This window comes from Guillardia theta, assembly GCF_000315625.1.
Source record: "Guillardia theta CCMP2712 unplaced genomic scaffold GUITHscaffold_9, whole genome shotgun sequence".
Lineage (NCBI taxonomy): Eukaryota > Cryptophyceae > Pyrenomonadales > Geminigeraceae > Guillardia > Guillardia theta.
In genome coordinates this window covers 384,848-408,599 of record NW_005434665.1, presented here as the reverse complement: position 1 = coordinate 408,599, position 23,752 = coordinate 384,848, and the positions used below count along the sequence as shown (strand labels likewise).

General features: G+C 54.1%; 7 protein-coding genes across 7 annotated transcripts; 1 reads left to right on the top strand and 6 right to left on the bottom strand.

Moving 5' to 3' along the window:
- Window positions 1–189: 189 nt before the first annotated feature.
- Window positions 190–624, bottom strand: GUITHDRAFT_102063 (hypothetical protein; the record flags this gene model as incomplete). The annotated part of the gene is made up of 1 exon (XM_005839084.1): window positions 190–624. The coding sequence occupies one exon, from the start codon at window positions 622–624 to the stop codon at window positions 190–192; it is 435 nt and encodes a 144-aa protein (XP_005839141.1).
- Window positions 625–1,173: 549 nt separating this feature from the next.
- GUITHDRAFT_102062 (hypothetical protein) lies at window positions 1,174–3,702 on the bottom strand (the record flags this gene model as incomplete). Its single annotated transcript, XM_005839083.1, has 2 exons — window positions 1,174–1,221; window positions 1,279–3,702. 2 exons carry the CDS (start codon window positions 3,700–3,702, stop codon window positions 1,174–1,176), a joined length of 2,472 nt encoding a protein of 823 aa, XP_005839140.1.
- Window positions 3,703–4,701: 999 nt separating this feature from the next.
- Window positions 4,702–7,227, bottom strand: GUITHDRAFT_102061 (hypothetical protein; the record flags this gene model as incomplete). The annotated part of the gene is made up of 2 exons (XM_005839082.1): window positions 4,702–4,749; window positions 4,807–7,227. 2 exons carry the CDS (start codon window positions 7,225–7,227, stop codon window positions 4,702–4,704), a joined length of 2,469 nt encoding a protein of 822 aa, XP_005839139.1.
- A 7,065-nt stretch (window positions 7,228–14,292) lies between these two features.
- Window positions 14,293–15,125, bottom strand: GUITHDRAFT_102059 (hypothetical protein; the record flags this gene model as incomplete). The annotated part of the gene is made up of 5 exons (XM_005839081.1): window positions 14,293–14,367; window positions 14,417–14,563; window positions 14,614–14,733; window positions 14,784–14,876; window positions 14,931–15,125. The coding sequence occupies 5 exons, from the start codon at window positions 15,123–15,125 to the stop codon at window positions 14,293–14,295; spliced, it is 630 nt and encodes a 209-aa protein (XP_005839138.1).
- Window positions 15,126–15,874: 749 nt separating this feature from the next.
- Window positions 15,875–16,144, bottom strand: GUITHDRAFT_54803 (hypothetical protein; the record flags this gene model as incomplete). The annotated part of the gene is made up of 2 exons (XM_005839080.1): window positions 15,875–15,950; window positions 15,996–16,144. Coding segments are annotated over 2 exons (225 nt in total), but the record flags the coding sequence as incomplete, so codon positions are not given.
- A 3,018-nt stretch (window positions 16,145–19,162) lies between these two features.
- On the top strand, window positions 19,163–20,570 carry GUITHDRAFT_133881 (hypothetical protein; the record flags this gene model as incomplete). Its single annotated transcript, XM_005839079.1, has 3 exons — window positions 19,163–20,352; window positions 20,423–20,495; window positions 20,526–20,570. 3 exons carry the CDS (start codon window positions 19,163–19,165, stop codon window positions 20,568–20,570), a joined length of 1,308 nt encoding a protein of 435 aa, XP_005839136.1.
- Window positions 20,571–20,788: 218 nt separating this feature from the next.
- Window positions 20,789–22,865, bottom strand: GUITHDRAFT_161321 (hypothetical protein). Its single transcript, XM_005839078.1, has 4 exons — window positions 21,354–22,865; window positions 21,171–21,304; window positions 20,937–21,012; window positions 20,789–20,894 (listed from the first exon to the last, which is right to left on the bottom strand). The coding sequence occupies exons 1-4, from the start codon at window positions 22,723–22,725 to the stop codon at window positions 20,884–20,886; spliced, it is 1,593 nt and encodes a 530-aa protein (XP_005839135.1). The 5' UTR covers window positions 22,726–22,865; the 3' UTR covers window positions 20,789–20,883.
- Window positions 22,866–23,752: the final 887 nt, after the last annotated feature.

Genomic DNA, 23,752 nt, shown 5'->3' with positions numbered 1-23,752 from the left:
ACTCGGATACCTGTTCTTAGCCTACTAGGCTAACAAACATCTGAAAAGAGAGAACAAGAATGCATTTGATCGATACATTCTCTGAAACTTCGGATCAGCGACACTGACGTCAGAATTTATTGCTAAAGTCATACAACATACCAAACCATCATCACAAGTCGCTCATGGCATGATACTTCTCCTCATGGATCATTGCTGTCCTGCCATGACACAGACTGCAGCTTGCAGACCTGATACTGGATGGCCTGTCCGACATCGAGGCGATACCTGCTCCGCTTGGCAACAGCCTCGGAGCCGGTTGGTGAGGCGCATGAAGGTGTCTACCAGCTCGACGTCGTTTTCGAGTCCAACCGGGAAATCTCCTGCCGCAGTACTGATCGGCGCACAAGCTGTGCTTGACTCTTCACTGTCGTCCTCGCCATCCTCGCTTTCATCCTCAAAGATGAACACTTCGTCCTCAGAGTCTAAACATACCCGCATCCGCTTCAGCGACCGCTTGAGCAGATTTTCATCAGGAAAGCAGTACTGGACCGAGCATGCATCCTCCATGTCCGAGGTCGTCGAGCTCGCCCCGTGAGATAGGCACGCCTCCAGATCAGATATGTTGATGCCGTATTGCTTCATCTCAGCGAGGATGCGATAGATGGCGTCACGCTTGCTGCGGGCCATGGAGGGGGTAGCAGGAGGGGCTTGCATGGAGCAGTACACAGGTAGGAGGCAGGGGGACAAGGAGGAAGGGATCGACACTGGCAGGCAGGGAGACTCGAGGAGGAGGAAGGCAGAGGAGCAATGTGACCTTGTTTGTAGAAGTTTGGAGAGCTTTTGCCCCACCTGACTCCCTCAGTACCCCCTCTATCGGCAACCTGTACCCCGAGAGACGGGATGACCGTATGCGGAAGAGGGAAAGGACCCGGTAGAGGGTGAAGAACCTCTCACCCCACCCCCTGGGGTATTGCTCAACCTTTTGAGCCGGGAACCCAAACAATGATCCCTCAAAATTGAGGCGGGCCCGCAGCTTGGTAGCTCGTGCACTTATGGGGACTCCAGTGGGCCTCAGGGCCCGCAGGCTCCGCCGGACGAGCTCACGGTGGCACCGCGGCACTGTCACTCAGCGATGAGCAGGTCTTGACACACTTCAGAGGCTTCATTACACACCCGGTATTACACTCTTAATCAAGACAACATGCCAAGCCTTGAAGATCCGAGGCTACTTCTATAAGCCTGGCTCACACAAACGATACGATATCTGCATTACTCGCTCGACATCATCGCCCTCACCGTGCTCGGCTGTAGCAGCTCCTTACTCGCGATCCAGTACCTCGTGGGCTGCACCCGACGCCCCTTGGACCTCTCGAGTACGCCGTTGTCCACCAGCTTCCCTAGCTTGCAGGTGATGGCTTGTACGGTCACGTGACGGGAGCCTTCGCCGATTCTTTCGTTGTAAGCGTCGGCAAACTCCTTGGCCGTCATGCCTGTGCCCTTGTAATTGTAATCCACCAGCTCCTGCTTGAAGGTCTCGCTGGTCTCCCGGTTTTCGATCGCGATTGCGCGCAGCGTCTGAAGCACTGGGTCTTCGGCATGCAGGCGGTCTAGAAACTTTCTTCCTGGGCGCTCACAGCCAGGCTCGGGGTCCTCGAAGCTTGTCTCAAGCCTCAGGTTGTCGTTGCGCTGCCCGATGGGCTTGTTCTGACGGAAGATCACGTTGGCTCGGTCCGAGTAGGTGGCCAAACGTGACGTGGCCTCGCTGATCCCCGTGCCCTCTTGGAGCTTCTGCTGCATCTCCGCCAGCCACTGCGGATAGGCCTGCGCCGAGTCAAAGTCCTGGGGGTACGTGAGGACGGTGACGTGCTGGAAGCCGTTGTCCTCGAGCTTGCTGTCCTGGTAGCTCGCTCGCCCCATGGCCTGGACCATCTTCTCGATGCTCATGGCGCGGCCAAGCGCGCAGATGATGTGGGTGGGCACCCGCCTGTTGCTCCTGAAGGTATCGCCGCGGATCATCTGAGAGTAGCCGAGGACCACCAGCGGCGTCTCAAGGCCCACGTGGCCGTCGATCGCCTCAATCAAAGCCGACACGTCCATCCTCCTGATCACATATGCCGGCGGAGGGGCTATGCTGTCCTCGGGCAGTCGCGGCTGAGGCGGGGGCATGTAGAAGCGGCCCCGCCCGACGACGATCAAGGCAGCGACGCGGGGATAGGAGTTCTGGATGCGCCTGGCGAGCTCGAAGACATTGTTGGCGGCGTCGACGCGCGGGTTGGTGATGACGAGGGTGAGCGAGCAAGGCTTGTCGACGGCCTGGCGGATGACTTCGTCGGTGAGGTGGTTGGAGTAGAGGTTGGCGGGCTTGAGGTCCTTGGGCATGAGGAACTGATTCTTGCCGTCGATCTGCAGGGGCTTGAAGTCGCGCACGCCGACGTAGGTGTGGTCGGGCTGGGTGTAGATGATGGAGTCAGAGTCTAGACCAAACTTCTTGTCCTTGAGGTGAAGGAAGACCGGGATCAAGGTCGCTGAGACGCTCCAGCGCAGGACTGGCTTGACCTGCTGGTGGAGGTCAGCGAGGGCCTTCTCGAGCTGGATCGGGTCAGAGCTGTTGCGGTAGTAGGAGTCAGCCTCGTCCAGGATGAGCTGGCATGGGAAGTCCTCGCCCAGGTGAGCGCAGGATCGGGCGCTCTGGATGGTGTGCGAGGCGTTGTAAAGCTTCAGTCTCGCCGTGTCGTTAATGAAGAGGCAGCCATGCTTGCGCAGGAAGTTGCACATGGGCTCGGGCCCGTGCTTGCGAGCATCGAGCTCGCAGATGTGCTTGATGGTGGGCTGAAGCTTCGGATGCAGGTCGCGCAGGAGGTACCTCTCGATCTTGTTGCTAAGAGAGCTGGTGCCGCTCCTGGTGGTGGAGACGATGATGGAGGAGACGCCGAGAAGATGCCCGACGACGATGGCGAGGACCTTGATGAGGGTCTTGCCGTTCTGTGTCACGCCTCCCGCGATGATCTCGGGCATGTCTCCGTTTGGCGAGGGGTCTATGTCTCTCCTCCAGCGACCGCCTGTCCGCGCAGACTGCAGCTTGCGGACCTGATACTGGATGGCCTGTCGGACATCGAAGCGATACCTGCTCCGCTTGGCCGAAGCTGCGAGGTCGTCGGAAGGGAAGATGAGGCGCATGAAGGTGTCTACCAGCTCAACCTCGTCCATGTCAATGGAGATGCTGGACGCGAGGCTAGCCTGGACATCTTCTGCCGCAGTGCTGAGCGGTACACGAGCTGTGCTCGGTCCTTCGCTGTCGTTCTCGTCGTCCTTGCCTTCATCCTGAGAGCCAAGCACCTCGTCCGAAGGGGAGTGGCTGGCAAAGTCGTGCGCGAGCGAACGCCGAGCCTTAAGCTGAACCGAGGTAGACTGGACGCTCCCAGTCTCATCGTCAGAGTCCATGGTCGCCCGCGTCCGCTTCCGCGACCGCTTGGGGAGACTTTGGCCACGTGGGAGCGGGCTGTCATCCAACGATACTGGGGAGGCCAAGAGGGACGGGGAGGAGTCAGATTGAGCTGAGCATGCGTCCTCCATGTCCGAGGTCGTCGAGCTCGCCCCGTGAGAGCGGCACGCCTCCAGGTCAGATATGTTGATGCCGTCTTGCTTCATCTGAGCGAGGATGCGATAGATGGCGTCACGCTTGTTGCGGGCCATGGAGGGGGTAGCAGGAGGGGCTTGCATGGAGCAGTACACAGGTAGGAGGCAGGGGGACAAGGAGGAAGGGATCGATGCTGGCAGGCTAAAAAAAAATAAGTTGTAAAGCCGTAAGTTCGGAAGTTCCGTACTCCGTAACGGACGGTTCGAAGTTCCGTAAGTTCCGTAAGTTCTGAGTTCCGTAAGTTCTGAGTTCCGTAAGTTCTGAGTTCTGTAAATCCTAACTTAGGTTCCGTACTGAGTTGTAAGTTCCGTAAGTCTCTTTGCTTATCTCCGTAAGCGCTGGGGCGTGGCGAACTGCAAATCACACGGACACCGGTCGATTTTATAGCGATTCATTAAAAGTCTAATTTTAACTCGAGGATCAGACGCCATTCACCTGGGGGCAGAAGAAGGGCCCGCCGCCGGGGGCACACTGGGGCGGCGCATTCACTGAGGTCGCGGCCGTTCCGAGGCTCGCTGCCACTTCCCCGGCCCGGCCCGGGGATGGTACGGTACTCATTGACTGCCAGTGCGAGGCTTGGGTCGGGGTGCCCCGGCACTGAGCTCGGAGTCGGAGGCTGGCGGCCGCGGGCACCGCTAGGCTCATCAGCCGCTGCTAACTTAGTAAATAAATGACGGACTCCCGCGAGCGACAGGGCCCGCCGGGCGCCCGCTGTCGGTGAGTCGCAGGCCGGGCAGGCCCCGGCTGCCAGTGTGCCCGGCGGGCCGGCGGCGGCGGCGGCGTGCCCGTGACTGCCCTTAGCACGGTGACGGTCACCGCCGGGCCCGGCTCCGGCGGCCCGGGGCCCGGCCCGGGCCGGGGCGGGCAGCACAAGTGATATAAATTTATGTTGAATATTGAGTGAAACGTTTGTGTGGAGGTGGAAATGAGCGGCAAAGTAGATGGCTATGGTGCGTCCGGTCATGGCAGTCTTCGCCATCGGATAATCCGGTGGCACCGTGACCGCGGCACGGTCACTCAGCGATGAGCAGGTCTTGACACACTTCAGAGGCTTCATTACACACCCGGTATTACACTCTTAATCAAGACAACATGCCAAGCCTTGAAGATCCGAGGCTACTTCTATAAGCCTGGCTCACACAAACGATACGATATCTGCATTACTCGCTCGACATCATCGCCCTCACCGTGCTCGGCTGTAGCAGCTCCTTACTCGCGATCCAGTACCTCGTGGGCTGCACCCGACGCCCCTTGGACCTCTCGAGTACGCCGTTGTCCACCAGCTTCCCTAGCTTGCAGGTGATGGCTTGTACGGTCACGTGACGGGAGCCTTCGCCGATTCTTTCGTTGTAAGCGTCGGCAAACTCCTTGGCCGTCATGCCTGTGCCCTTGTAATTGTAATCCACCAGCTCCTGCTTGAAGGTCTCGCTGGTCTCCCGGTTTTCGATCGCGATTGCGCGCAGCGTCTGAAGCACTGGGTCTTCGGCATGCAGGCGGTCTAGAAACTTTCTTCCTGGGCGCTCACAGCCAGGCTCGGGGTCCTCGAAGCTTGTCTCAAGCCTCAGGTTGTCGTTGCGCTGCCCGATGGGCTTGTTCTGACGGAAGATCACGTTGGCTCGGTCCGAGTAGGTGGCCAAACGTGACGTGGCCTCGCTGATCCCCATGCCCTCTTGGAGCTTCTGCTGCATCTCCGCCAGCCACTGCGGATAGGCCTGCGCCGAGTCAAAGTCCTGGGGGTACGTGAGGACGGTGACGTGCTGGAAGCCGTTGTCCTCGAGCTTGCTGTCCTGGTAGCTCGCTCGCCCCATGGCCTGGACCATCTTCTCGATGCTCATGGCGCGGCCAAGCGCGCAGATGATGTGGGTGGGCACCCGCCTGTTGCTCCTGAAGGTATCGCCGCGGATCATCTGAGAGTAGCCGAGGACCACCAGCGGCGTCTCAAGGCCCACGTGGCCGTCGATCGCCTCAATCAAAGCCGACACGTCCATCCTCCTGATCACATATGCCGGCGGAGGGGCTATGCTGTCCTCGGGCAGTCGCGGCTGAGGCGGGGGCATGTAGAAGCGGCCCCGCCCGACGACGATCAAGGCAGCGACGCGGGGATAGGAGTTCTGGATGCGCCTGGCGAGCTCGAAGACATTGTTGGCGGCGTCGACGCGCGGGTTGGTGATGACGAGGGTGAGCGAGCAAGGCTTGTCGACGGCCTGGCGGATGACTTCGTCGGTGAGGTGGTTGGAGTAGAGGTTGGCGGGCTTGAGGTCCTTGGGCATGAGGAACTGATTCTTGCCGTCGATCTGCAGGGGCTTGAAGTCGCGCACGCCGACGTAGGTGTGGTCGGGCTGGGTGTAGATGATGGAGTCAGAGTCTAGACCAAACTTCTTGTCCTTGAGGTGAAGGAAGACCGGGATCAAGGTCGCTGAGACGCTCCAGCGCAGGACTGGCTTGACCTGCTGGTGGAGGTCAGCGAGGGCCTTCTCGAGCTGGATCGGGTCAGAGCTGTTGCGGTAGTAGGAGTCAGCCTCGTCCAGGATGAGCTGGCATGGGAAGTCCTCGCCCAGGTGAGCGCAGGATCGGGCGCTCTGGATGGTGTGCGAGGCGTTGTAAAGCTGTCTCGCCGTGTCGTTAATGAAGAGGCAGCCATGCTTGCGCAGGAAGTTGCACATGGGCTCGGGCCCGTGCTTGCGAGCATCGAGCTCGCAGATGTGCTTGATGGTGGGCTGAAGCTTCGGATGCAGGTCGCGCAGGAGGTACCTCTCGATCTTGTTGCTAAGAGAGCTGGTGCCGCTCCTGGTGGTGGAGACGATGATGGAGGAGACGCCGAGAAGATGCCCGACGACGATGGCGAGGACCTTGATGAGGGTCTTGCCGTTCTGTGTCACGCCTCCCGCGATGATCTCGGGCATGTCTCCGTTTGGCGAGGGGTCTATGTCTCTCCTCCAGCGACCGCCTGTCCGCGCAGACTGCAGCTTGCGGACCTGATACTGGATGGCCTGTCGGACATCGAAGCGATACCTGCTCCGCTTGGCCGAAGCTGCGAGGTCGTCGGAAGGGAAGATGAGGCGCATGAAGGTGTCTACCAGCTCAACCTCGTCCATGTCAATGGAGATGCTGGACGCGAGGCTAGCCTGGACATCTTCTGCCGCAGTGCTGAGCGGTACACGAGCTGTGCTCGGTCCTTCGCTGTCGTTCTCGTCGTCCTTGCCTTCATCCTGAGAGCCAAGCACCTCGTCCGAAGGGGAGTGGCTGGCAAAGTCGTGCGCGAGCGAACGCCGAGCCTTAAGCTGAACCGAGGTAGACTGGACGCTCCCAGTCTCATCGTCAGAGTCCATGGTCGCCCGCGTCCGCTTCCGCGACCGCTTGGGGAGACTTTGGCCACGTGGGAGCGGGCTGTCATCCAACGATACTGGGGAGGCCAAGAGGGACGGGGAGGAGTCAGATTGAGCTGAGCATGCGTCCTCCATGTCCGAGGTCGTCGAGCTCGCCCCGTGAGAGCGGCACGCCTCCAGGTCAGATATGTTGATGCCGTCTTGCTTCATCTGAGCGAGGATGCGATAGATGGCGTCACGCTTGTTGCGGGCCATGGAGGGGGTAGCAGGAGGGGCTTGCATGGAGCAGTACACAGGTAGGAGGCAGGGGGACAAGGAGGAAGGGATCGATGCTGGCAGGCTAAAAAAAAATAAGTTGTAAAGCCGTAAGTTCGGAAGTTCCGTACTCCGTAACGGACGGTTCGAAGTTCCGTAAGTTCCGTAAGTTCTGAGTTCCGTAAGTTCTGAGTTCCGTAAGTTCTGAGTTCTGTAAATCCTAACTTAGGTTCCGTACTGAGTTGTAAGTTCCGTAAGTCTCTTTGCTTATCTCCGTAAGCGCTGGGGCGTGGCGAACTGCAAATCACACGGACACCGGTCGATTTTATAGCGATTCATTAAAAGTCTAATTTTAACTCGAGGATCAGACGCCACACACAGGCTGGCCGGGGGGCAGAAGCGGCGGCCCGCAGGGGCACAGGGCTCGGCCCGGGGCGCATTCACTGAGGTCGCGGCCGTTCTCTGAGTCTCGGAGCCTCGAGGCTCGCTGAACTTCCCCGGCCAGGCCAGGCCAGGCCGGGCCGGCATAGTACTAGTACTGACACTGCCCCGCGGCCGGGCCCGGCTTGAGGCCCGGTTCCCGGGCCGGCGCCGGATCCGTGGCATCGGATCGGGGGGCCCGCTCGGAGCTCCGAGCTCGTCGGAGGCTGGCCGAGGGGCCCGGTCCGGGGGGGGCCGGGCACCGCTAGGCTCAGCCGCTGCTAATTAGTAAATAAATGATCACGATGGTACTTTGAAGGCTGGGGGGCCTAGTTGGATCACTGACTCCGACCGCGAGCCTCCGGCGGCGGCCCCCGGTGCCGGGCCGGGCGCCGCGCCGGGCGCCCACTGTCGGCCCAGTCCGTCACGGTCGCCGTCGCAGGCCGGCCGGCCGGCGAGTTAGGAGGCTGTGCCCGGCGGGCCGCCGGCGAGTTAGGAGGCTGTGCCCGGCGGGCCGCCGGCGTGCCCGTGACTGTGTCTTGCATGCCGTACGGTCGCTTGCGTGGTTGGAGTAGCGGTTTTCAATTTGCTGCCTCCTCCGTTTCCTGTTTTTTTTCTTGAGGCGGATTTGTAGGCTGAGGTTTTCTCCTTTTCCTCCTTGTTTGCTCCGGTTTGCCTTTCCTTTTTCAGTCCATAAAAAGAAATGAGCGGCAAAGTAGATGGCTATGGTGAGCGAGGTCAGATTATCCGATGGCGAAGACTGCCATGACCGGACGCAGTGGAGCCATGGCAGGACACGCCAGTAAGACACGGAGTTGCCGAGTTCACTCTTGAGATGACGAGGGCGGATTGAAGAAGCTGTGCCACACAGAAAAGATACGACTACGGGAGATAAGAGCTTCAGACAAGCAGCTGAGACTGAAAGCCTGTATGGGACATCAAACAGGCATGTATGCCCGACGAAGCCGGCAGCCACTCCGTGGAAAGTCCACTGGGATCGTGGTCCTCGATGTCCGGCTGCTAATGCTGCTTTCCTGCCTGGTCTCTTCTAGTTCGATTCCCACCAGTGCAAGGAAGCTGCTGGCAGAGATACGATGGAGCACTTGCAAGCGAGGGACCCCGGTGGACTTCCGCTATCTGATAGGTGACGTGCCGCTGCTCTTTTGGCAGAAGTCTTGCCATTTATCTTGATGAAGGCAAAACCTTTGAAGCATCGCTGGGACCAGAAGTCGCGCATGGCGACGCGACCCTGGCGGGATTTCAGAGTCGTTCAGAGTTCTCCTACTGCTCCACCTTGCGCCATGTGAGTAGAATTGCCCTGACCGTTACGCTCACGTTCTGTCTTTCTGTGTGCCACCGGCCGAGGCATTCTGCTGAGCACTTTGTGAGGCAGGCAGGGTTCGAGTGCCAGGACTCAGATGCCAACCTAGCTCACTCCGTCAACCACAACGAATGTTCGAGAATTTTTGCTTTCTTGGAGAGAACGCTGGACCTGACCAAGATTGAAAGATGGCAACGAATCGCTTCTCAGATCCCGACTGTAGGATCCACTGACGTACTGACGGAGCACAGGGCAGACTTGCTGAAGCTCGAGCTTTCTCGTCACCTGGCGAGCTTTCTATCTGTACGCAGCAAGATAGACACTGAGACGATTATTCAAGTGGTCGAGTCCTATGTCGAGGATGCAGACCTGAAGTCGTTCTCAGAGACTGACGAGAACTCTGAAATGTGCTCGGCATCGCTGGATTGCAGCCCCGAATTCTGGAGAGTTTGCGCAAACTCAACCGGATCAGAGGAGATGCTTGTCGATATATCCTACTCGGACGCCCTCAGACTGGAAGTTCAGTCCGCAAAGTCCAAAATTTGGTCGCACCTAGAGAGATTCTTGATGGCATGTGCGAAAGACGCCTACCTGTTTGTTTTAGCAAGAGAGCCATCTAGTTCAGAGTCTGATGCTTTCGTGGCTGACATGAAAGACGGGAAAGGCTACAGAAACCTGGCCCAAGAACTCCGAGCCACAGACGAGTATAGAACCAAGTGCTCTACGGCACCCTGCACGTCAAAGGCTAGAAATGTGGTGGAGTCTATGTTTCTGGATGTTTTGCTCCGTCCTGTTGACCCCTCAGGAGTACAGAGCTACGGGAATGAGTTGCACGATGGGCTTCATGTGCGGAAGCTCCGTTCGATCCTTCAAGAGTCTGAGGAATATAAGAATCTCTGCCTCAAAGGCGGGGAGGAGTTGTGTGGGCCTGCAAGAAAGTCTGTCCAAATGTTGTACCGACAAGTACTAGGACGGGAACCAGATGCTCAAGGACTGGCTGGTTATGCTCGACATATCGTGAATAAGGAACTGACAGAAGCTGAGCTAAGACGAGAATTTGAGAGCTCAGAAGAGTATCTTTATGGGGTAGGACTGCGAAAGAGAGCTCTGACTATCCTGGAGTCTTTGAAGAGATCGTACGAAGAGTGCTCCCATGTCAAGGATGCAAATGATTCCTACTGGCAAGGGAGATGGTGTGATAGGTCCGGCTGTGAAGATAACGGGGTGTTCGAATGTAGCAGCTACCCGTACAAACTTTATCTACAGACTGAGTTTGCTCTGTCTACCTCAAACCCTCAGCTGTCTGATGATTCCGTGTCTCTATATGAAACGCATCTTCGGAATGTCACGAGGGAATACATTTCCAAGCTTGGACGCTTTCCTGATCGCAGAACGGTAGGAAGAGTAGCCTCAAAAGAAACCTCATGGGAGGCATTGACCACTGGCCTATTAGAATCAGAAGAACGAAGGACTAACATTGCCTCGAGGATGGAACCGGCTAGCGTACAAGCATGGAGGAGCAAGATTGAAATTTTGGCAAACCTGATGCAGGCACATGCGCTCAAGATCCCCCAAGAGCTTGTTGATTGTTTCTCTGAAGACGCTCGGACCTTCAGGTCGGATGTTGGAGGACCAGATTCCTGCATGCAGGTGGGTCGAGTGCTTGCGAGGCTCCAGAGCGAGTGGAACGAGAAGGCTCCTCTGCTGGGGCTCAGCTCTCAATCATCCGACCGCCGGATGGTTCCCATAGCCATCTACGTGCATGAGCGGCCGAAATATTTTCGTGCGGTGATAGAGGGACTCAAGGCTGTGAAGAGGATAGAAGACTCGGTTGTCATCGTGGTGTCGATGGACAGCGTGCATGCAGAGATGATTGAGATTGCTCTGAGCGTCGACTTCGCTCCCCTGCGGATCATCTTTCACCCAGTGAATGAGGATCTGATCAAGAACCATCCGATCCTCGCTGTCAAGGTGGACAGGAGGGAGGTTTCGACCTGTTTTCGTCTCCTGACGTCTGGTTGCAGCTTCACTGGATCTGGTTGCAAGACATGCTCTGGAACAGTGTTCCCGAGACGAAGGCATGGGATGGTGACATTGCGCTCCTGGAAGAAGACCATGTTGTCACCCCAGACTATCTCCTCCTACTTGATCATCTCCTCGTCCTTAAGAGGGAAGCTTGCCCCAGATGTTGGGGAGTCACCGTTCGTTGGGCATGCATGCCGGGAGATGCTGGTGTGACCGAACAGGACGCGTGGAAACTTTGCAGGAGCCATACTTTCATCAACACGGGGATAGCGTTCAATCGAACGACGTGAGCGCATACCGAGTATGCGTCCTCGAACTCATTCCTCTGCTGTTTCTATCATGCAGGTACTTGCACATCAAGAGAAGCGACTTTGACTTCTTTCCCGATGGATGGGACTGGTCACTGTTTCATCTTGCGCAGGTTTTACCAATATCGCTCTCCAATGAATTCTGATCTCTCTCAATCCCAGACAGGACAGATGCCGGACATGATTCTTGGTCCTGCAGTCTCCAGACTGAGCAACGTTGGGCATGAGGGTGTCACAGTGGAACAAGGAGGCTAGTCAGAGTTTCTTTCTTGATACTCTAGTCTGATGGTTTCGCAGATGACGATGTCTTGCTGAAGCAGCTTGACTATGCTGTCGTCTCTCACACCAGCTCGTCGGCTTTCCAAGCGAGCAAGCTATGGCTGGACACTGAAGTAAGCCCACCTCGTTTGCTGCTATTTGCCCTGATAGTTCCCCCTCAAGACAAGAAATCAGTTTCTTCCTCCTTCCTGGGAGCCCCTTTACCTCGGGAGCGTTGGATTCCTATGGCCGCAGCCCTTTCAGTACGTGTTGGATTCAACACTACCTCAGAGGAGGAAGGCAGCGATCACATCTGATAGTTGACGAAGATTTAAGCTCTCGCTGTACAGTAGAGAATGTAGGAAAATGGATGGGCACCCTAACTAATCGTCTTAGGTACACAAATGGATTCACTGGCATTTACTCTTTTCCTCTTGTTCGTATCCATGGTCAATGGCTCGTTCCCGAGCCATGTTGTGCTAACGGGCGTCTAGGGGTCACCTCCCCTGCTTCTCTCCCTCGCCGGCCTAGCATGGCGACAAACATCGGGAGGATTTTTCACGACCCGCCTCGGGCTTCGCCGTCTGTCCAGCTGTGACAAATAAGAATTGAAAACAACACAAGAATATTTTAATTCAAAGCTGATATTTTTAAACATTTTACCTGGAACATTTACAGGGGTAGGGTTATTCAAATTAGAATATTGTGAGGTAGGGGTACTAAAATCCCCATATGGACGGGGGCATTCTATCAGGTCTACTAGGTTGAATTGAGGGGCATATTCAGGGGTGGGTTGAAAACAGGGGTAGGGGTGGTATTGATTGTACGTGCTGACAAGAATTTGGTCGGTGGGGTAGGGTAGCGGAGTTGAGTTTTTGAATGGCGAGGGGAAAATGATCAGAGCGAGATAGGGAGGAGAGCAAGAGAGATGGAGAGAGATAAGATATGCGAGAAGATGAGAGAAATAACAACGAAAAATGCTTCTGTTATCTCCTGTTGGTTGATATTTATGCTCAGCGGAAGAGAAAGATAGCGTCTTGATCGTCGGCTGTTAGCTAACTATTGGATGTTGTGGAGAACACCATGGTTTTTAAAGAAATCTTGACAGCCTCCAGCACAATATGATGATCTAACTACTGGTTGTCATGCTGATATTGGTATTATTGTGACAAGTCTGATCTTTCATGACTCCACCCCCCCTCGTGGTCATGACGCTGTGCTGTTGCAGAGTGGGAAAAGATGCGAAGTTGATCGACGACATCACGCTGAAGGGCATGGGTAGCTCGGTGATGGAGTGGATCTGAAGCCCGACACTCTGCTGCAAATGCAGTAATATGCAAGACAACAAGTAACATTGAATTCGATATTGCGATGGAGAAGCACGCGCACCACGGAGTTGAAGTTGAATCGCTGATAGACCATGAAATACTCAATGTAATTAACATTGGCCTCTTCCACGACAACCCCCCTTTCTTGAATTCTTTCTTTCGATTTCAGCTGGGCAGCAATACGTTTGACGGTATCGCTGTCACCTGTGTTGCTTTCGCTTCTCATCTCACTGCCCCCCTAGGTTACGAATTTGCAAGGGATGCATGGAAGCGAGTATCTATGATGGGGTCTCAGGGAAAGACCAATGATCAATCCCTTGAATCTCTTCGACAGCAGAAAGAATCTGTAGCTGACGAACCGAAGATGGTTGATGACAATTAACGGTGCAACAGGTGAAAAGAGAGCTAAAACTGTTTGATGTACAGTTCACGAAGTTCTATGGGAGACAGGTCCAGTTGGTATCTTTTGATTTTTTTCCTGACATATATTTGGCAACAGCCCTCTAGGTTGGACAAGGAATGCTTGAGAAAGTTGTATGAATTCCATAAACAGGTCCTTCACAGCCTTGTTGCCGATTTGCGCTTATCTGAAATTGAACAGCTCAAGGCATACATTGCAGCTGAAGAGGTGAAAATGGAACGAAAGAGAAGCATGCAAACATTGGATGTTCGAAGTTCAAGCAAGGGTGATGATTCGCTTTCTGCGAACACAAACAATGGAAATAAGCTGGTTTGTTACACAAAACTGATTATTTGATTGAACAAGTGATTTCATCTTCACAGCTCGCCTTGGATCAACTACAAGAAATAGACGTTAAGGTTTTGAAGGTAAGTTTTTCGGATATATTGGTTGGTACGATATGGCTGTGACACTTGACAGGCTGAGAAACGAGCGTTGAAGATCAAGTTGCGACGCTTTGAGGACGAATTCATCAGGCAACACGGACAGAAGCCGCAGTCGTATCAGGTGAAGAACAGTCAGCACATCCTCTGTTTGGCCCTGACAGATTTTGGCAGGAGGTTGGATCTATCAGGGAGGATTACTCGAGATACAAATTTCTGAAGGAACAGTTACAGGTGACACTTGAACTGCCATACGGGTCTTTTACATTCAACTAATTCATATTGAAGGCTGTTGAGCAGCATCAATCACAGAGGGTATTCCCCTCGCATTTTTATTCTGGTGTACTTATGTGCCATGTACAGGATAGGGGAAATAGGGACGGGAAACTCCTAGATAGTCCGTAACTCCCTTCTTTGTGGTCAGGCAAGTTCGGTGAAATCGAGAAAGAAGGGAAGGGTAGATGTGACATGTTCAGAACTCAAGTGAATATTAAATGAATGTAAATTTGGAGAAAACCTTTCTCACTCCCCAATATCTCACTGTAAGCAAGTGCGAAAGACGTTCTGTCCGGTGGATTTGGATTTGTTGCTACAGCCCGTTGTCATCGGACAGGGCAGTTGGAGGGATGGTTGATATTAGTCCAGCTTTCTCCTGCTCCTTCACCTGCACCTCACAAGTTCACTAAGAGAAGTTTCATAGCAGCAAGGATTACGCTCTTCCACAATGCTGACGCCTCCTCCGGCGTCAGCGGCCTTGCTCCCTCCCCGAACACAAACGGTGCCCTCCTACGTATCTTGGCGCTGGCTGATGCAGCAGCACCAGCAAGCGTGGAGCCGCCTATGCCATCCCGCTCGCAGATCTGAGACCGGAAGGTTAGACCTTCGGATCCCTCTCCTCGTCCTCCCCCACCTTCACTAGCAGAAATGCGTTGAAGAGCAGATCCCCGAGCTCGGATTGAAGCGCAAAGTGTTGTGACGCACTTCCTAGACTCAGTTCCTCATGGATTTCTCTCAGCTCGCTGTGCGCATGCTGCACCCTCATGGTCAGAGAAGAGGATGAGCTCTCGAAACTGCTATCACCTCCAACACATCCAGCGCCCCTTGTTCTGCTGTCCATGGGCAGCCTCCCGAACTCGGGCAGGCGGTAAGCGCCTCTACGACATCGATCAATTCCTGCGGGGCTCATTCAGTCCCTTGTTGATCGAAACTTGTAGGATCTGCACTGACCTTTACTTCTACATACCCTTGTTGCTGCATCACAGCATGTCCCGACAAGTGAGACAAGTCAGCCTGCCTCACTTCCCCTTCCAACATCTTCATCTGTTCTCTTGCTGCGCTCAGCTCGCCTTCGAGCCGCTGGCATTTCTCCTCCATCTCCCGCAATCGGGATTGGAGCTGTTCCATCCCGTGGTTTCCGGACATTCCCATGGCGCATGATCGGGCCGTCCGACAACAAACAAGCCTGTTGCTGTCACCGTCTCGCAGGAGAAGCCGAGTAAAGGATCCGTCAGACACGAATGCAGGAGATGTCTCAACGGAAACAGAGAGGAGCAAGAACAACATGACTTTCAACATGTCGACTTGTCTTCCTCTCATCCCTTCTCCGCCTCTAAGATGTCGCACTTACGCTCCCTCCATCTCCCCCTTCGCCTGGATTCTTCCCGCCCCTGTCAGGGTAGCATCCAATAAAAGTTCAATTTAATTCTCAGTTAAGTTTTGACTGCGTCCAACAAAGTTTATAGTTTATGGTTCGTAGAAACTGCAGAGAAGTCTCTAAATTTATTTATGCCATAGAAAAATATAGAGGAAAAATGTGACACCTGCTTCCTTGCTCTACGAGACACAAGTTGGAACAAGGGAGAAGAGGCGAGGCGAAGTGAGGACAGCAGGGGAGATTTGAAGGAGAGAATGGAAGGCAGAGTGAAGGAAGAAGCAGAGGATGGAAGGCAGAGTGAATAGAGTGAAGGAAGAAGGAGAGGATGGGATATAGAGGCGGAGGGAGGAGTGTTGCGGATATTCGAAAAGTGACTTGATGTAGATAGTATGTATTCATTAAACAACCAGATCTAGTTTACATTCAGCGAACTCATCTTATAACTGCCATGGATCGAACTAAATCAGAATCAGGTCAGGTAGGAACCCTGAATCTGTTAGACTCAGTTGCTGCTCTGAGCAGCTTTCAACTTCTTGTAGTATGACTTGAAGGCTGGGTCAAGAGGGTGTTCGTATGAGCTCAAGCTCATGGACCTTGCAGCATCATCAGGAGGAGAGGAAGGAGATGAGAGGTGTGACCTGTTGTGGAAGAAGACGTTCCCTGTCGAGTCCTTGTTCTCCGTCCAGCCGGGTGGAAGGGGCGCCATGAGCGCCATCTCGGCGATCCAGAGGTACTCAGGCTCCTGCTGTGCGTCGATCCCAAGGTAGGCAGCATAGTCTTCTACCTGCACAGTGAAGAAAATCTTAAGGGAGAGGAGAGGAGATAGGAGTGAAGGGAAGCAGAAGAGGAGGCGGGTACAATGGTGGTGGTGGAGGAGGAGGATTACCTCTTTCTTCTGCTTAGGATCACCGGAGGTAAGGGCCGACTTCATCTGAGTGAGCATGAGAAGGTCGTACAAGAGAAGATTAGGAGAGACCTGGAGGCCACGAGGCGTCTCTTCCTTCTTGACGTTCCTCCTGGAAGAGTTCTTTTGCATCTTCTCCTCCTCCTCCATCTCAATCCTCCGTCGTAGTTTCTCACGAATCTCTTCTCTCAACTTGTCCTCTTCTCTCTGAACCTCTTCACGGATTCTAGCGATCTCGACCCTCATGATCTGCCGAGAAATCAATTCGAAACTCGTTCCTCGTCGTTTGCTCACCTCCTCGCGGAGCAAAGATTTCTCTTGTGCAGTCAGCGCATCCATGTAACCTGTCTCTTTCGAGTCTTTCACATCAAAACTTCAACGTCAACTCGTCTGATGATAGTAAACGATAGCCAACCTGAAGCTTTCTTCCCTTCCGATCGTTTGCTAGCGCCGCCGAAGTTGTCACCCGCTGTCGTCAGACAGACCCCGTCACCAGCACCATCTTCTCCCGACCCGACGTTGTCTCCTGACTCAGAGCTTGAGATTCTATGCATAACTTGATCCTGCTGCATCGTCGTAACTTGTTCAAGAAGATCGTTGTTGATTCCTTCTGTTAAGATAAGAGCAGACTTGAGGTCTTGTCTACAACTTGCGAGATCGTCCTGGCCCATAGATGACGAGATATTCCTGTGACTCGGGTCATTTTCCAGTAGCTCTTGCAGCTTGGTGATTCGGTTCGAAGACTCATTGTCAGAATTGGCCGCTTTGTCCAGCAGTTCTTCAAACCATTCAATGTCTTCGGTGATCTTCCGTTTCTCATCATTCAGAGCCTCCATATTCAGCGTCGCTCTGATCCCCGAGTTCTGACTGCGAAAGTATTCCTCTGCCTCTCTCTCCTGCTGCTCCTTATCCAAGTTGCTTTCTGTCTTCCTGATTTGTTCTTTGATCCTCAGAAGGTGATCCTGTAGCCTCGCCACCCTCTCCTCGTTGCTCTGCGAGCGATCGTCTCCATGCAGATGGGCAGTCCTGGGCCTAGGCCGGATTTTTCCAGCTCTACCTGGGCTGGAGGAAAGAGACTTGGACCAGACGTTGTCACCTCCTATCGCTGCGATCTCTTTCTCGAGTCCTTCGACCTGTTGCTTGAGGATTGTCATCTGAGACTTGTACTGGGAGGACCCGGCCTCCGCTCCCGGGCTGTTCGGGAGGGTGTCCCCCGAGACAGACTTCACGTTCGCAGTGGAAGTGACAGGGGAAGAGGAAAGACTCCCTTCCCTATCGTCCAGCTGCTCCCTCAACCACGAGATCTCCTTTCTGATGATCTCCTCCTCTTCAGCCTCCACGTCGATGGACATCTGTTTCGTTAGCTTCCTGGATTCGACGAGATCTGTCAGGCGCCTCTCCCTGTCCCGCTTTGCGGACAGCATGCGTTTTTCAAGTTCAATCAGAGCCTGGAAAAGAGAGTTCTTGTGCAGTTGCGCCTTTGCTATGGCCTTGCGGGTCCCCGCCTGAACAAGTGCGAGGTCTACCTTGTGAAAGTAGAGGAGGTTTGCGAGCTCGCTCGCCTCTACTTTTGTTTGCTCCAAGTTCTTGAGGATCTTTGCCAAACTCTGAGCCTGAGACATCTGAGCTCGAAGGTCTGCCAGCGTTTGCCGTAGAGAAGAAATCTCCTCTGTGTCTGTTAGATCTGCCATCAGCTTCTGAGCCTCGAACTTGGAGATGAGAGTCTTGTACTTGAGCATGACTGTGGACAGAAATCTCCTGTCGTTCTTGAGCGATTGCATGATATCCTGACCTTTCTGCTTTGCATTGGACAATTGCATCAAGGTTTTTTCCAGCTCTCTCTCCATTTCTATCTTTTCCTCACTCGCTTTCTTGATTTCAAGAAGATGCCTCGACTTCGCTTCTTGCAGCCTGCTGTTCAAGTTCTGTAGCTCCTCATACGTCTGCTGGTCCAGATGGTCGATGAGACTCCTCTCCTTCTCGTTGAATTTCGGGGTTGGCGCCCGCAACGCCCGACTAGAAGGTCGTCCAGTCCTCGGAGTCTCCGGCTCTTTGAGGCGAAAGCTGTGGATGGATCTTCTCTCACGCGTGTAGACCCCAACGCTGCTCATGACGCTGTTGGCAAAGCCATTCTGCGACTTTGGCTCATCTCGTTCGTTGGAGGTTTTCACCCCTCCCCGTTGGGGGATAATTCCGACAGGCATTCTCAAACAGCGATGATAGTAGTAGATGAGATCATGGCCCAATATTTCAAGACCTACAGACGTGAAAAAAAATACATCAGTTCCATCATTGACAGTTCAACTATAGCCTCTCTGCAGTATTGAGTCTTCCAAAACCCTTTCTCTTGCTCTATGAAAGAATCAATCAATAATCTGAAGGGGTTGCACAAATCATCATGCCTTGCTTTCTTCTTGGAGAACAATCATTCTCTCTCTTCCTTTGTGTGTTTATCAACTACCTGCTCCTGCTCCTGCTCCTGCTCCTGCTCCTGCTCCTGCTCCTGCTCCTGCTCCTGCTCCTGCTCCTGCTCCTGCTCCTGCTCCTGCTCCTGCTCCTGCTCCTGCTCCTGCTCCTGCTCCTGCTCCTGCTCCTGCTCCTGCTCCTGCTCCTGCTCCTGCTCCTGCTCCTGCTCCTGCTCCTGCTCCTGCTCCTGCTCCTGCTCCTGCTCCTGCTCCTGCTCCTCACCTCAGCTTGCAATGCTGCATGGGCCGTTGGACCTCCCGGTGAGCTTTACTCAATTATTTGATCAAACATTTTAGATAACATACCTTACTCACCCCCGCCTCAGAGAGCCGCAAGGTTTGTTTCTTCGACACTCAGTGACAGGCATGGAGTAACAGTACGGCCATGTCGGCGGGGATGATGGCGGCAGTGGTTAAGAGCAGCGATCATGGTAGGATGAGGTGGACAGATGCTGCTGTCAGCATGCTGCTGGTCGCTTTCTCCCTGGTGGCCTCCCTTTGCCATGTCGCAGCGGGTCCTTCAGACTTCGATGTTCTGGACCCGTGGCAATACCTGCACAAGGGAGCAGAGACTAGGCTGAAATTCTTCGAGAACAACCAGACCCTGAGGTCGTACCAGGCCTTTGCTCACCTTATCAGTGACCCTCACTTGTACTCTCACTTGACTTCAGAAGATCGTCAAAATCTGATCGACATGTTGAAGGACGAGGTGATAAAGTCTGCAATCCAGTCGCTGTCCTATTTCGCTCCGGATATCTACATACAGACAATCCTCACAGACTCCAACTCTCAACAAATCCCTGTCAAGTGGGAGACAGGGCAGGATCTGCGCTTCGTCGCGATGCAAACTTGTTGCCTGAGCTCCGAGTTGATGCCGTTCTGTTATGTACACAATGATACGTCTAATGTCCCGTGCGAAGTTCATGTGGAGAAGCTGCTCATAGACGTCGAGGAGCACAAGAGGCTCCCAAACCCTCGCAGCCGTCCTCCTCGTTACATGCCAGATCACTTGGAAGCCGAGTACCTCGATGACTACGAGATCGGGCCGGCTTACAAGTATCGAGACGACAGCGTTCCGAGCATCTACTACAGCTTCCCCAAGTACGTGCTCGAAGAGCTGAAGCAGATGGTGAGACGACGACAGGCAGGAACGAATTACGCGGATGTCGACGCGATGTTGTACGAGCTGTTCGATGACGACAGCGAGGGTGGTGTGTGGGAGACAATGCAGGGTCAGGACGTGGTGATAATCGGCAGTCTGGTGCCGTGGTATGAGATCTTTGCGCTAGAGCACGGCGCGAGCCATGCATACACGATCGAGTACAACGAGGTAGACCATCATTATCCTGGCATCACAACCGTCACGCCCGACGAGTACTGGGGGCTCGGAGAGGGTCGGCAGAAGTTCAAAGTCGGCTTCTCCATCTCCTCCATCGAGCACGACGGCCTCGGCCGCTACGGGGACCCTCTTGATCCTCAAGGAGACTTTCGCGCAATGAGGCAGCTTGAGGATATCTTGGAGGAGGGAGGAATTCTGCTCCTGGCCATCCCTGTGGGAAGGGACCTGGTGGTATGGAACTGCCACAGGGTGTATGGGGAGTATAGGTTGACCAAACTTCTTTCAAGGTAAGTTCAGCGAGGGTTCTGTCCTTCACAAGTCAATGTCAACAATCCACTGGGCTGACGACCTCTGCAGATGGACTGTGGAGCGGATACTGGGATTGAACCCAGATATGTTGCAAGACACGGTCATCATCGCTCCTCAGCCGGTGTTCGTGTTGAGAAACACAAGGCCTCAGGTGAAGGAAATGGGGATATCTTACGATTCTGATGCTGTCCCGTAGAATCCTGTGAACTTTTCATCCACAGGGGATGCCTGGAGTTTAGTGATGTAAGGGAATGAGAAGAGTATGATCTGGTCAAGGACGACTACGGAAGCAAGCAATTATGACACGGGAGTATATTATTTTTCGACCAGGCGGGGGACTGGTAGGGGGGGGAGTAGCAGATGGAGAACTGCTAGGGTGTGTTGTTAAGACCAGGATGAATCAAACTTATTTTTGGGTGGAACTTCATTTTTCTATGAAGGGAGCACCAAAGGGACTACAACGATGAATTTGAAGAATGAATCGAGATTATTTGTTCTCTCTCTTTCACTTACTTTGTGACTGTTGTAGAGTTAGCAGAGTCTTGGCGCAAGAGTCAATCACCTTGAAGCACCAGAAGTTGGCCCTGCACATCTACCATGTTGTCTTTTCTCGGGATTATATTCTCGTGGTACAGCACCTGCACAATTGCAGGTCAGGAGAAGAGTTCCTGAAATCAGAAAAGGGAAGCTATCGAAGATTGTGCACAGGCAGGGGAGTTTAGATCCAAATAAGAGGAGGGAGCTTGGAACGAGAAGAAGAGAAGGAGAAGAGAATCTCTCAACGAGCAACACGAACCTGGAAGTGATGCTGCTTCGCGAGCTCGACCACATACGCTCGTGTGTGAGCAAAGCGGCCTGACAGCTGCAGCTTCCATCCTTTCTTAAGATCTGCATCAGTCACGGAGTATTTTTTCATCCCCTTCGCCTCTCCTGTGATCTGATCAACAACATACAAGTTAAATGAGCCCGAAAGACGCACCGGAAGCCTCAGCCGCAGGCTCGGCAGCATTTGTGTCCTCTGCTGCCGACTCGTTCTTCTCGAGACGCTCAAGCGACAAGACAAACCATCCGTTCCTCTTCAGTGAAGCTGCTGCAGACTGGAAGTAAGGCTGCAGGTCCCCGGCGTACACAAACACATCAGCTGCGGTAATGAGGTCGAGCTGCCGGAAGTTCTCTGTGTCTGACTTGTTCTGCCACAGCTGTAGAGTCGAGTTGATCTCTCCGATGTACAGCATGTCGTACACTTGGCGCTGCTGAGCATACTCAAGCATCTCCACGGACAAGTCGATGCCAATCAAGGAGGTGGAGACATTCCGAAGATAAGGGCCCAGCAAGCCCGTGCCGCATCCGACGTCCACCACCTTGTTGAAGCTCTTCACGCGCTTCTGCGTCATGACGGTGGCGATGACGTCACTCATCTGCTGCGGTACCGTGTAGTTGAGGTCCTGCACCAAAGACTTGTCGAACGTGGCCGCGTACTCGTTGAATAGCGTGCTGATGTAATCGTTGGAGGCCGCGGTGACGTTGGGGTCAGCGATCAAGGCGGAGAGAGCGTGCTTGGCCTCTTCGTTCTTCGGGTTGTGTTGCAAGGAGAGCTTGAGCTTCTCCACAGCTTCTTCCATACAATTCACCTCGCCGCAGCTCTCCGCAGGCTTAGACGAGAACGCAGCGCCGGCGAGATAATAGAGCATCGAGACCTGCTGCTGGTCGACAAGCGATTGATCGAGCTCCCGTACAATCTCAATGGCCTCCATGTAGGCCTTTATGGCTGCATCGAGATCGGACTTCTTGTGAAGCGCGCTGCCCAGGTTTCCGAGGGCATCGAAATGCTTGGGGTCGTGGCTGAGGGCCTTCTTGTACCATGGGATGGCCAGGTCCACGTTCTCCATCGACTGGTGCAGAACTCCGAGGTTGAACGCAGCGTCCACGTCCGAGGGTGAGACCTCGAGCGCCTTCTCGTACGCCTGCACCGCCCTCTTGTAGATCGGCTCCTTGTTCAGCATGCGCCTCATCTGGGAGGTAAGCGCTGTTCCCATGTTCGTCCAGGCACTAGTCAGAGAGGGATAGAGCCTCGTCGCCAGCTCATAGTAGTAGATTGCTGTGGTGAAATCTCCTTGCTCCAGGTGGATGTTCCCTATTCTAAGAGCCTCGTTCGCCTGAGACTTCTTCTCATTGCCGAAGATAGATGTCCTGTTCTTGTACAGGTGATATCCAATCGCAAGCAGCACGACGGCAACAGAGACAATGATCTGGCTCCTGCTGAAGGCCCACCATGCCTTTTTCTTAGACTTCTTCGCTCTCACAGCCGCAGCATGCGCAAGCTTCTGCTTGTCTTGCTTGTCTCCGTTCATCCTCAAACGACTGGCACGCGTTCACACGCGTTCAGGATCACAAGTTCAAGGAGCCGTTGGGGTTCAGCACCTTCAGCTCAGCTCCCCGTCCCCTTCAGCGCTCGTTCCTCTCCTTCCTTGCCTCGATCCTCCTCGCGTATCCCCCTCTCCTTGCTCGGCCGCCCGACGGCCTCCCTGACCGTTACATGACCTGTTGCGGCAAACACAGCCGTACCTTTTCAGTTGACTAAATTTATCATTCACTTGACTGATATTTTTGTATCTTTGACAGGCATTTAGCTACTTGACTGATAAATTCATTATATGTGACGAAGTTGACTAAAGAAATTGTTCCACCACCCAGCATGCTAGTCGGATTCGACCGCCTTCCATGGGGGGTGCAAGGCTGATGGAGGGGCCTGACATGGTCCATGCGCAGAGAACGAGGGCGACATGCTGGCATCAGACATGACTAGGATGGAGGACAGTAGCTATGAGAGGATCACCAACAAACACTCCCGTTCTAGCAAGTTCCAGCAATACTGATTCGCAATTGCCAGGGAAACCCAAAGTATCGGTGAGCATGGATCGGTACAAGGCCTGGGACAAGTTTGCTGCAAACCTTGGTAACATGCAAACACATTCTACCTCTTAACGATCCTTCGTCTGATCATGATTCGGGCAGACGACGATGGAGACGAAATCGGAGACACCAGACTGTACTCAACTGTTCTTTTCGATGAACTTCAGTCTCAACTGTCTTGTTGCGCAGACCCAACGTCACGACAACGACCTCTGGTCCTGTGCGAGTGACCCGCCTGGAACAGCCACATCAGGTGATGCAGACTGGGTAACAGTAGTGGTGGTGGAGTTTGTCAGCAGTGAGGGAAAATTGACACTTTCGCGTGTGAATCCTTCGCTATGGACTGAGAGGTCACTAGGTGCGGATAGAAAACGGAGGACTTGTTCTCCAGCAAGGTAGGAGACGTTGAAGAGCCCGAGTGAGGGAGGGAGGGAGGGAGGGAGGGAGGGGGGGGGGGGGGGGGGG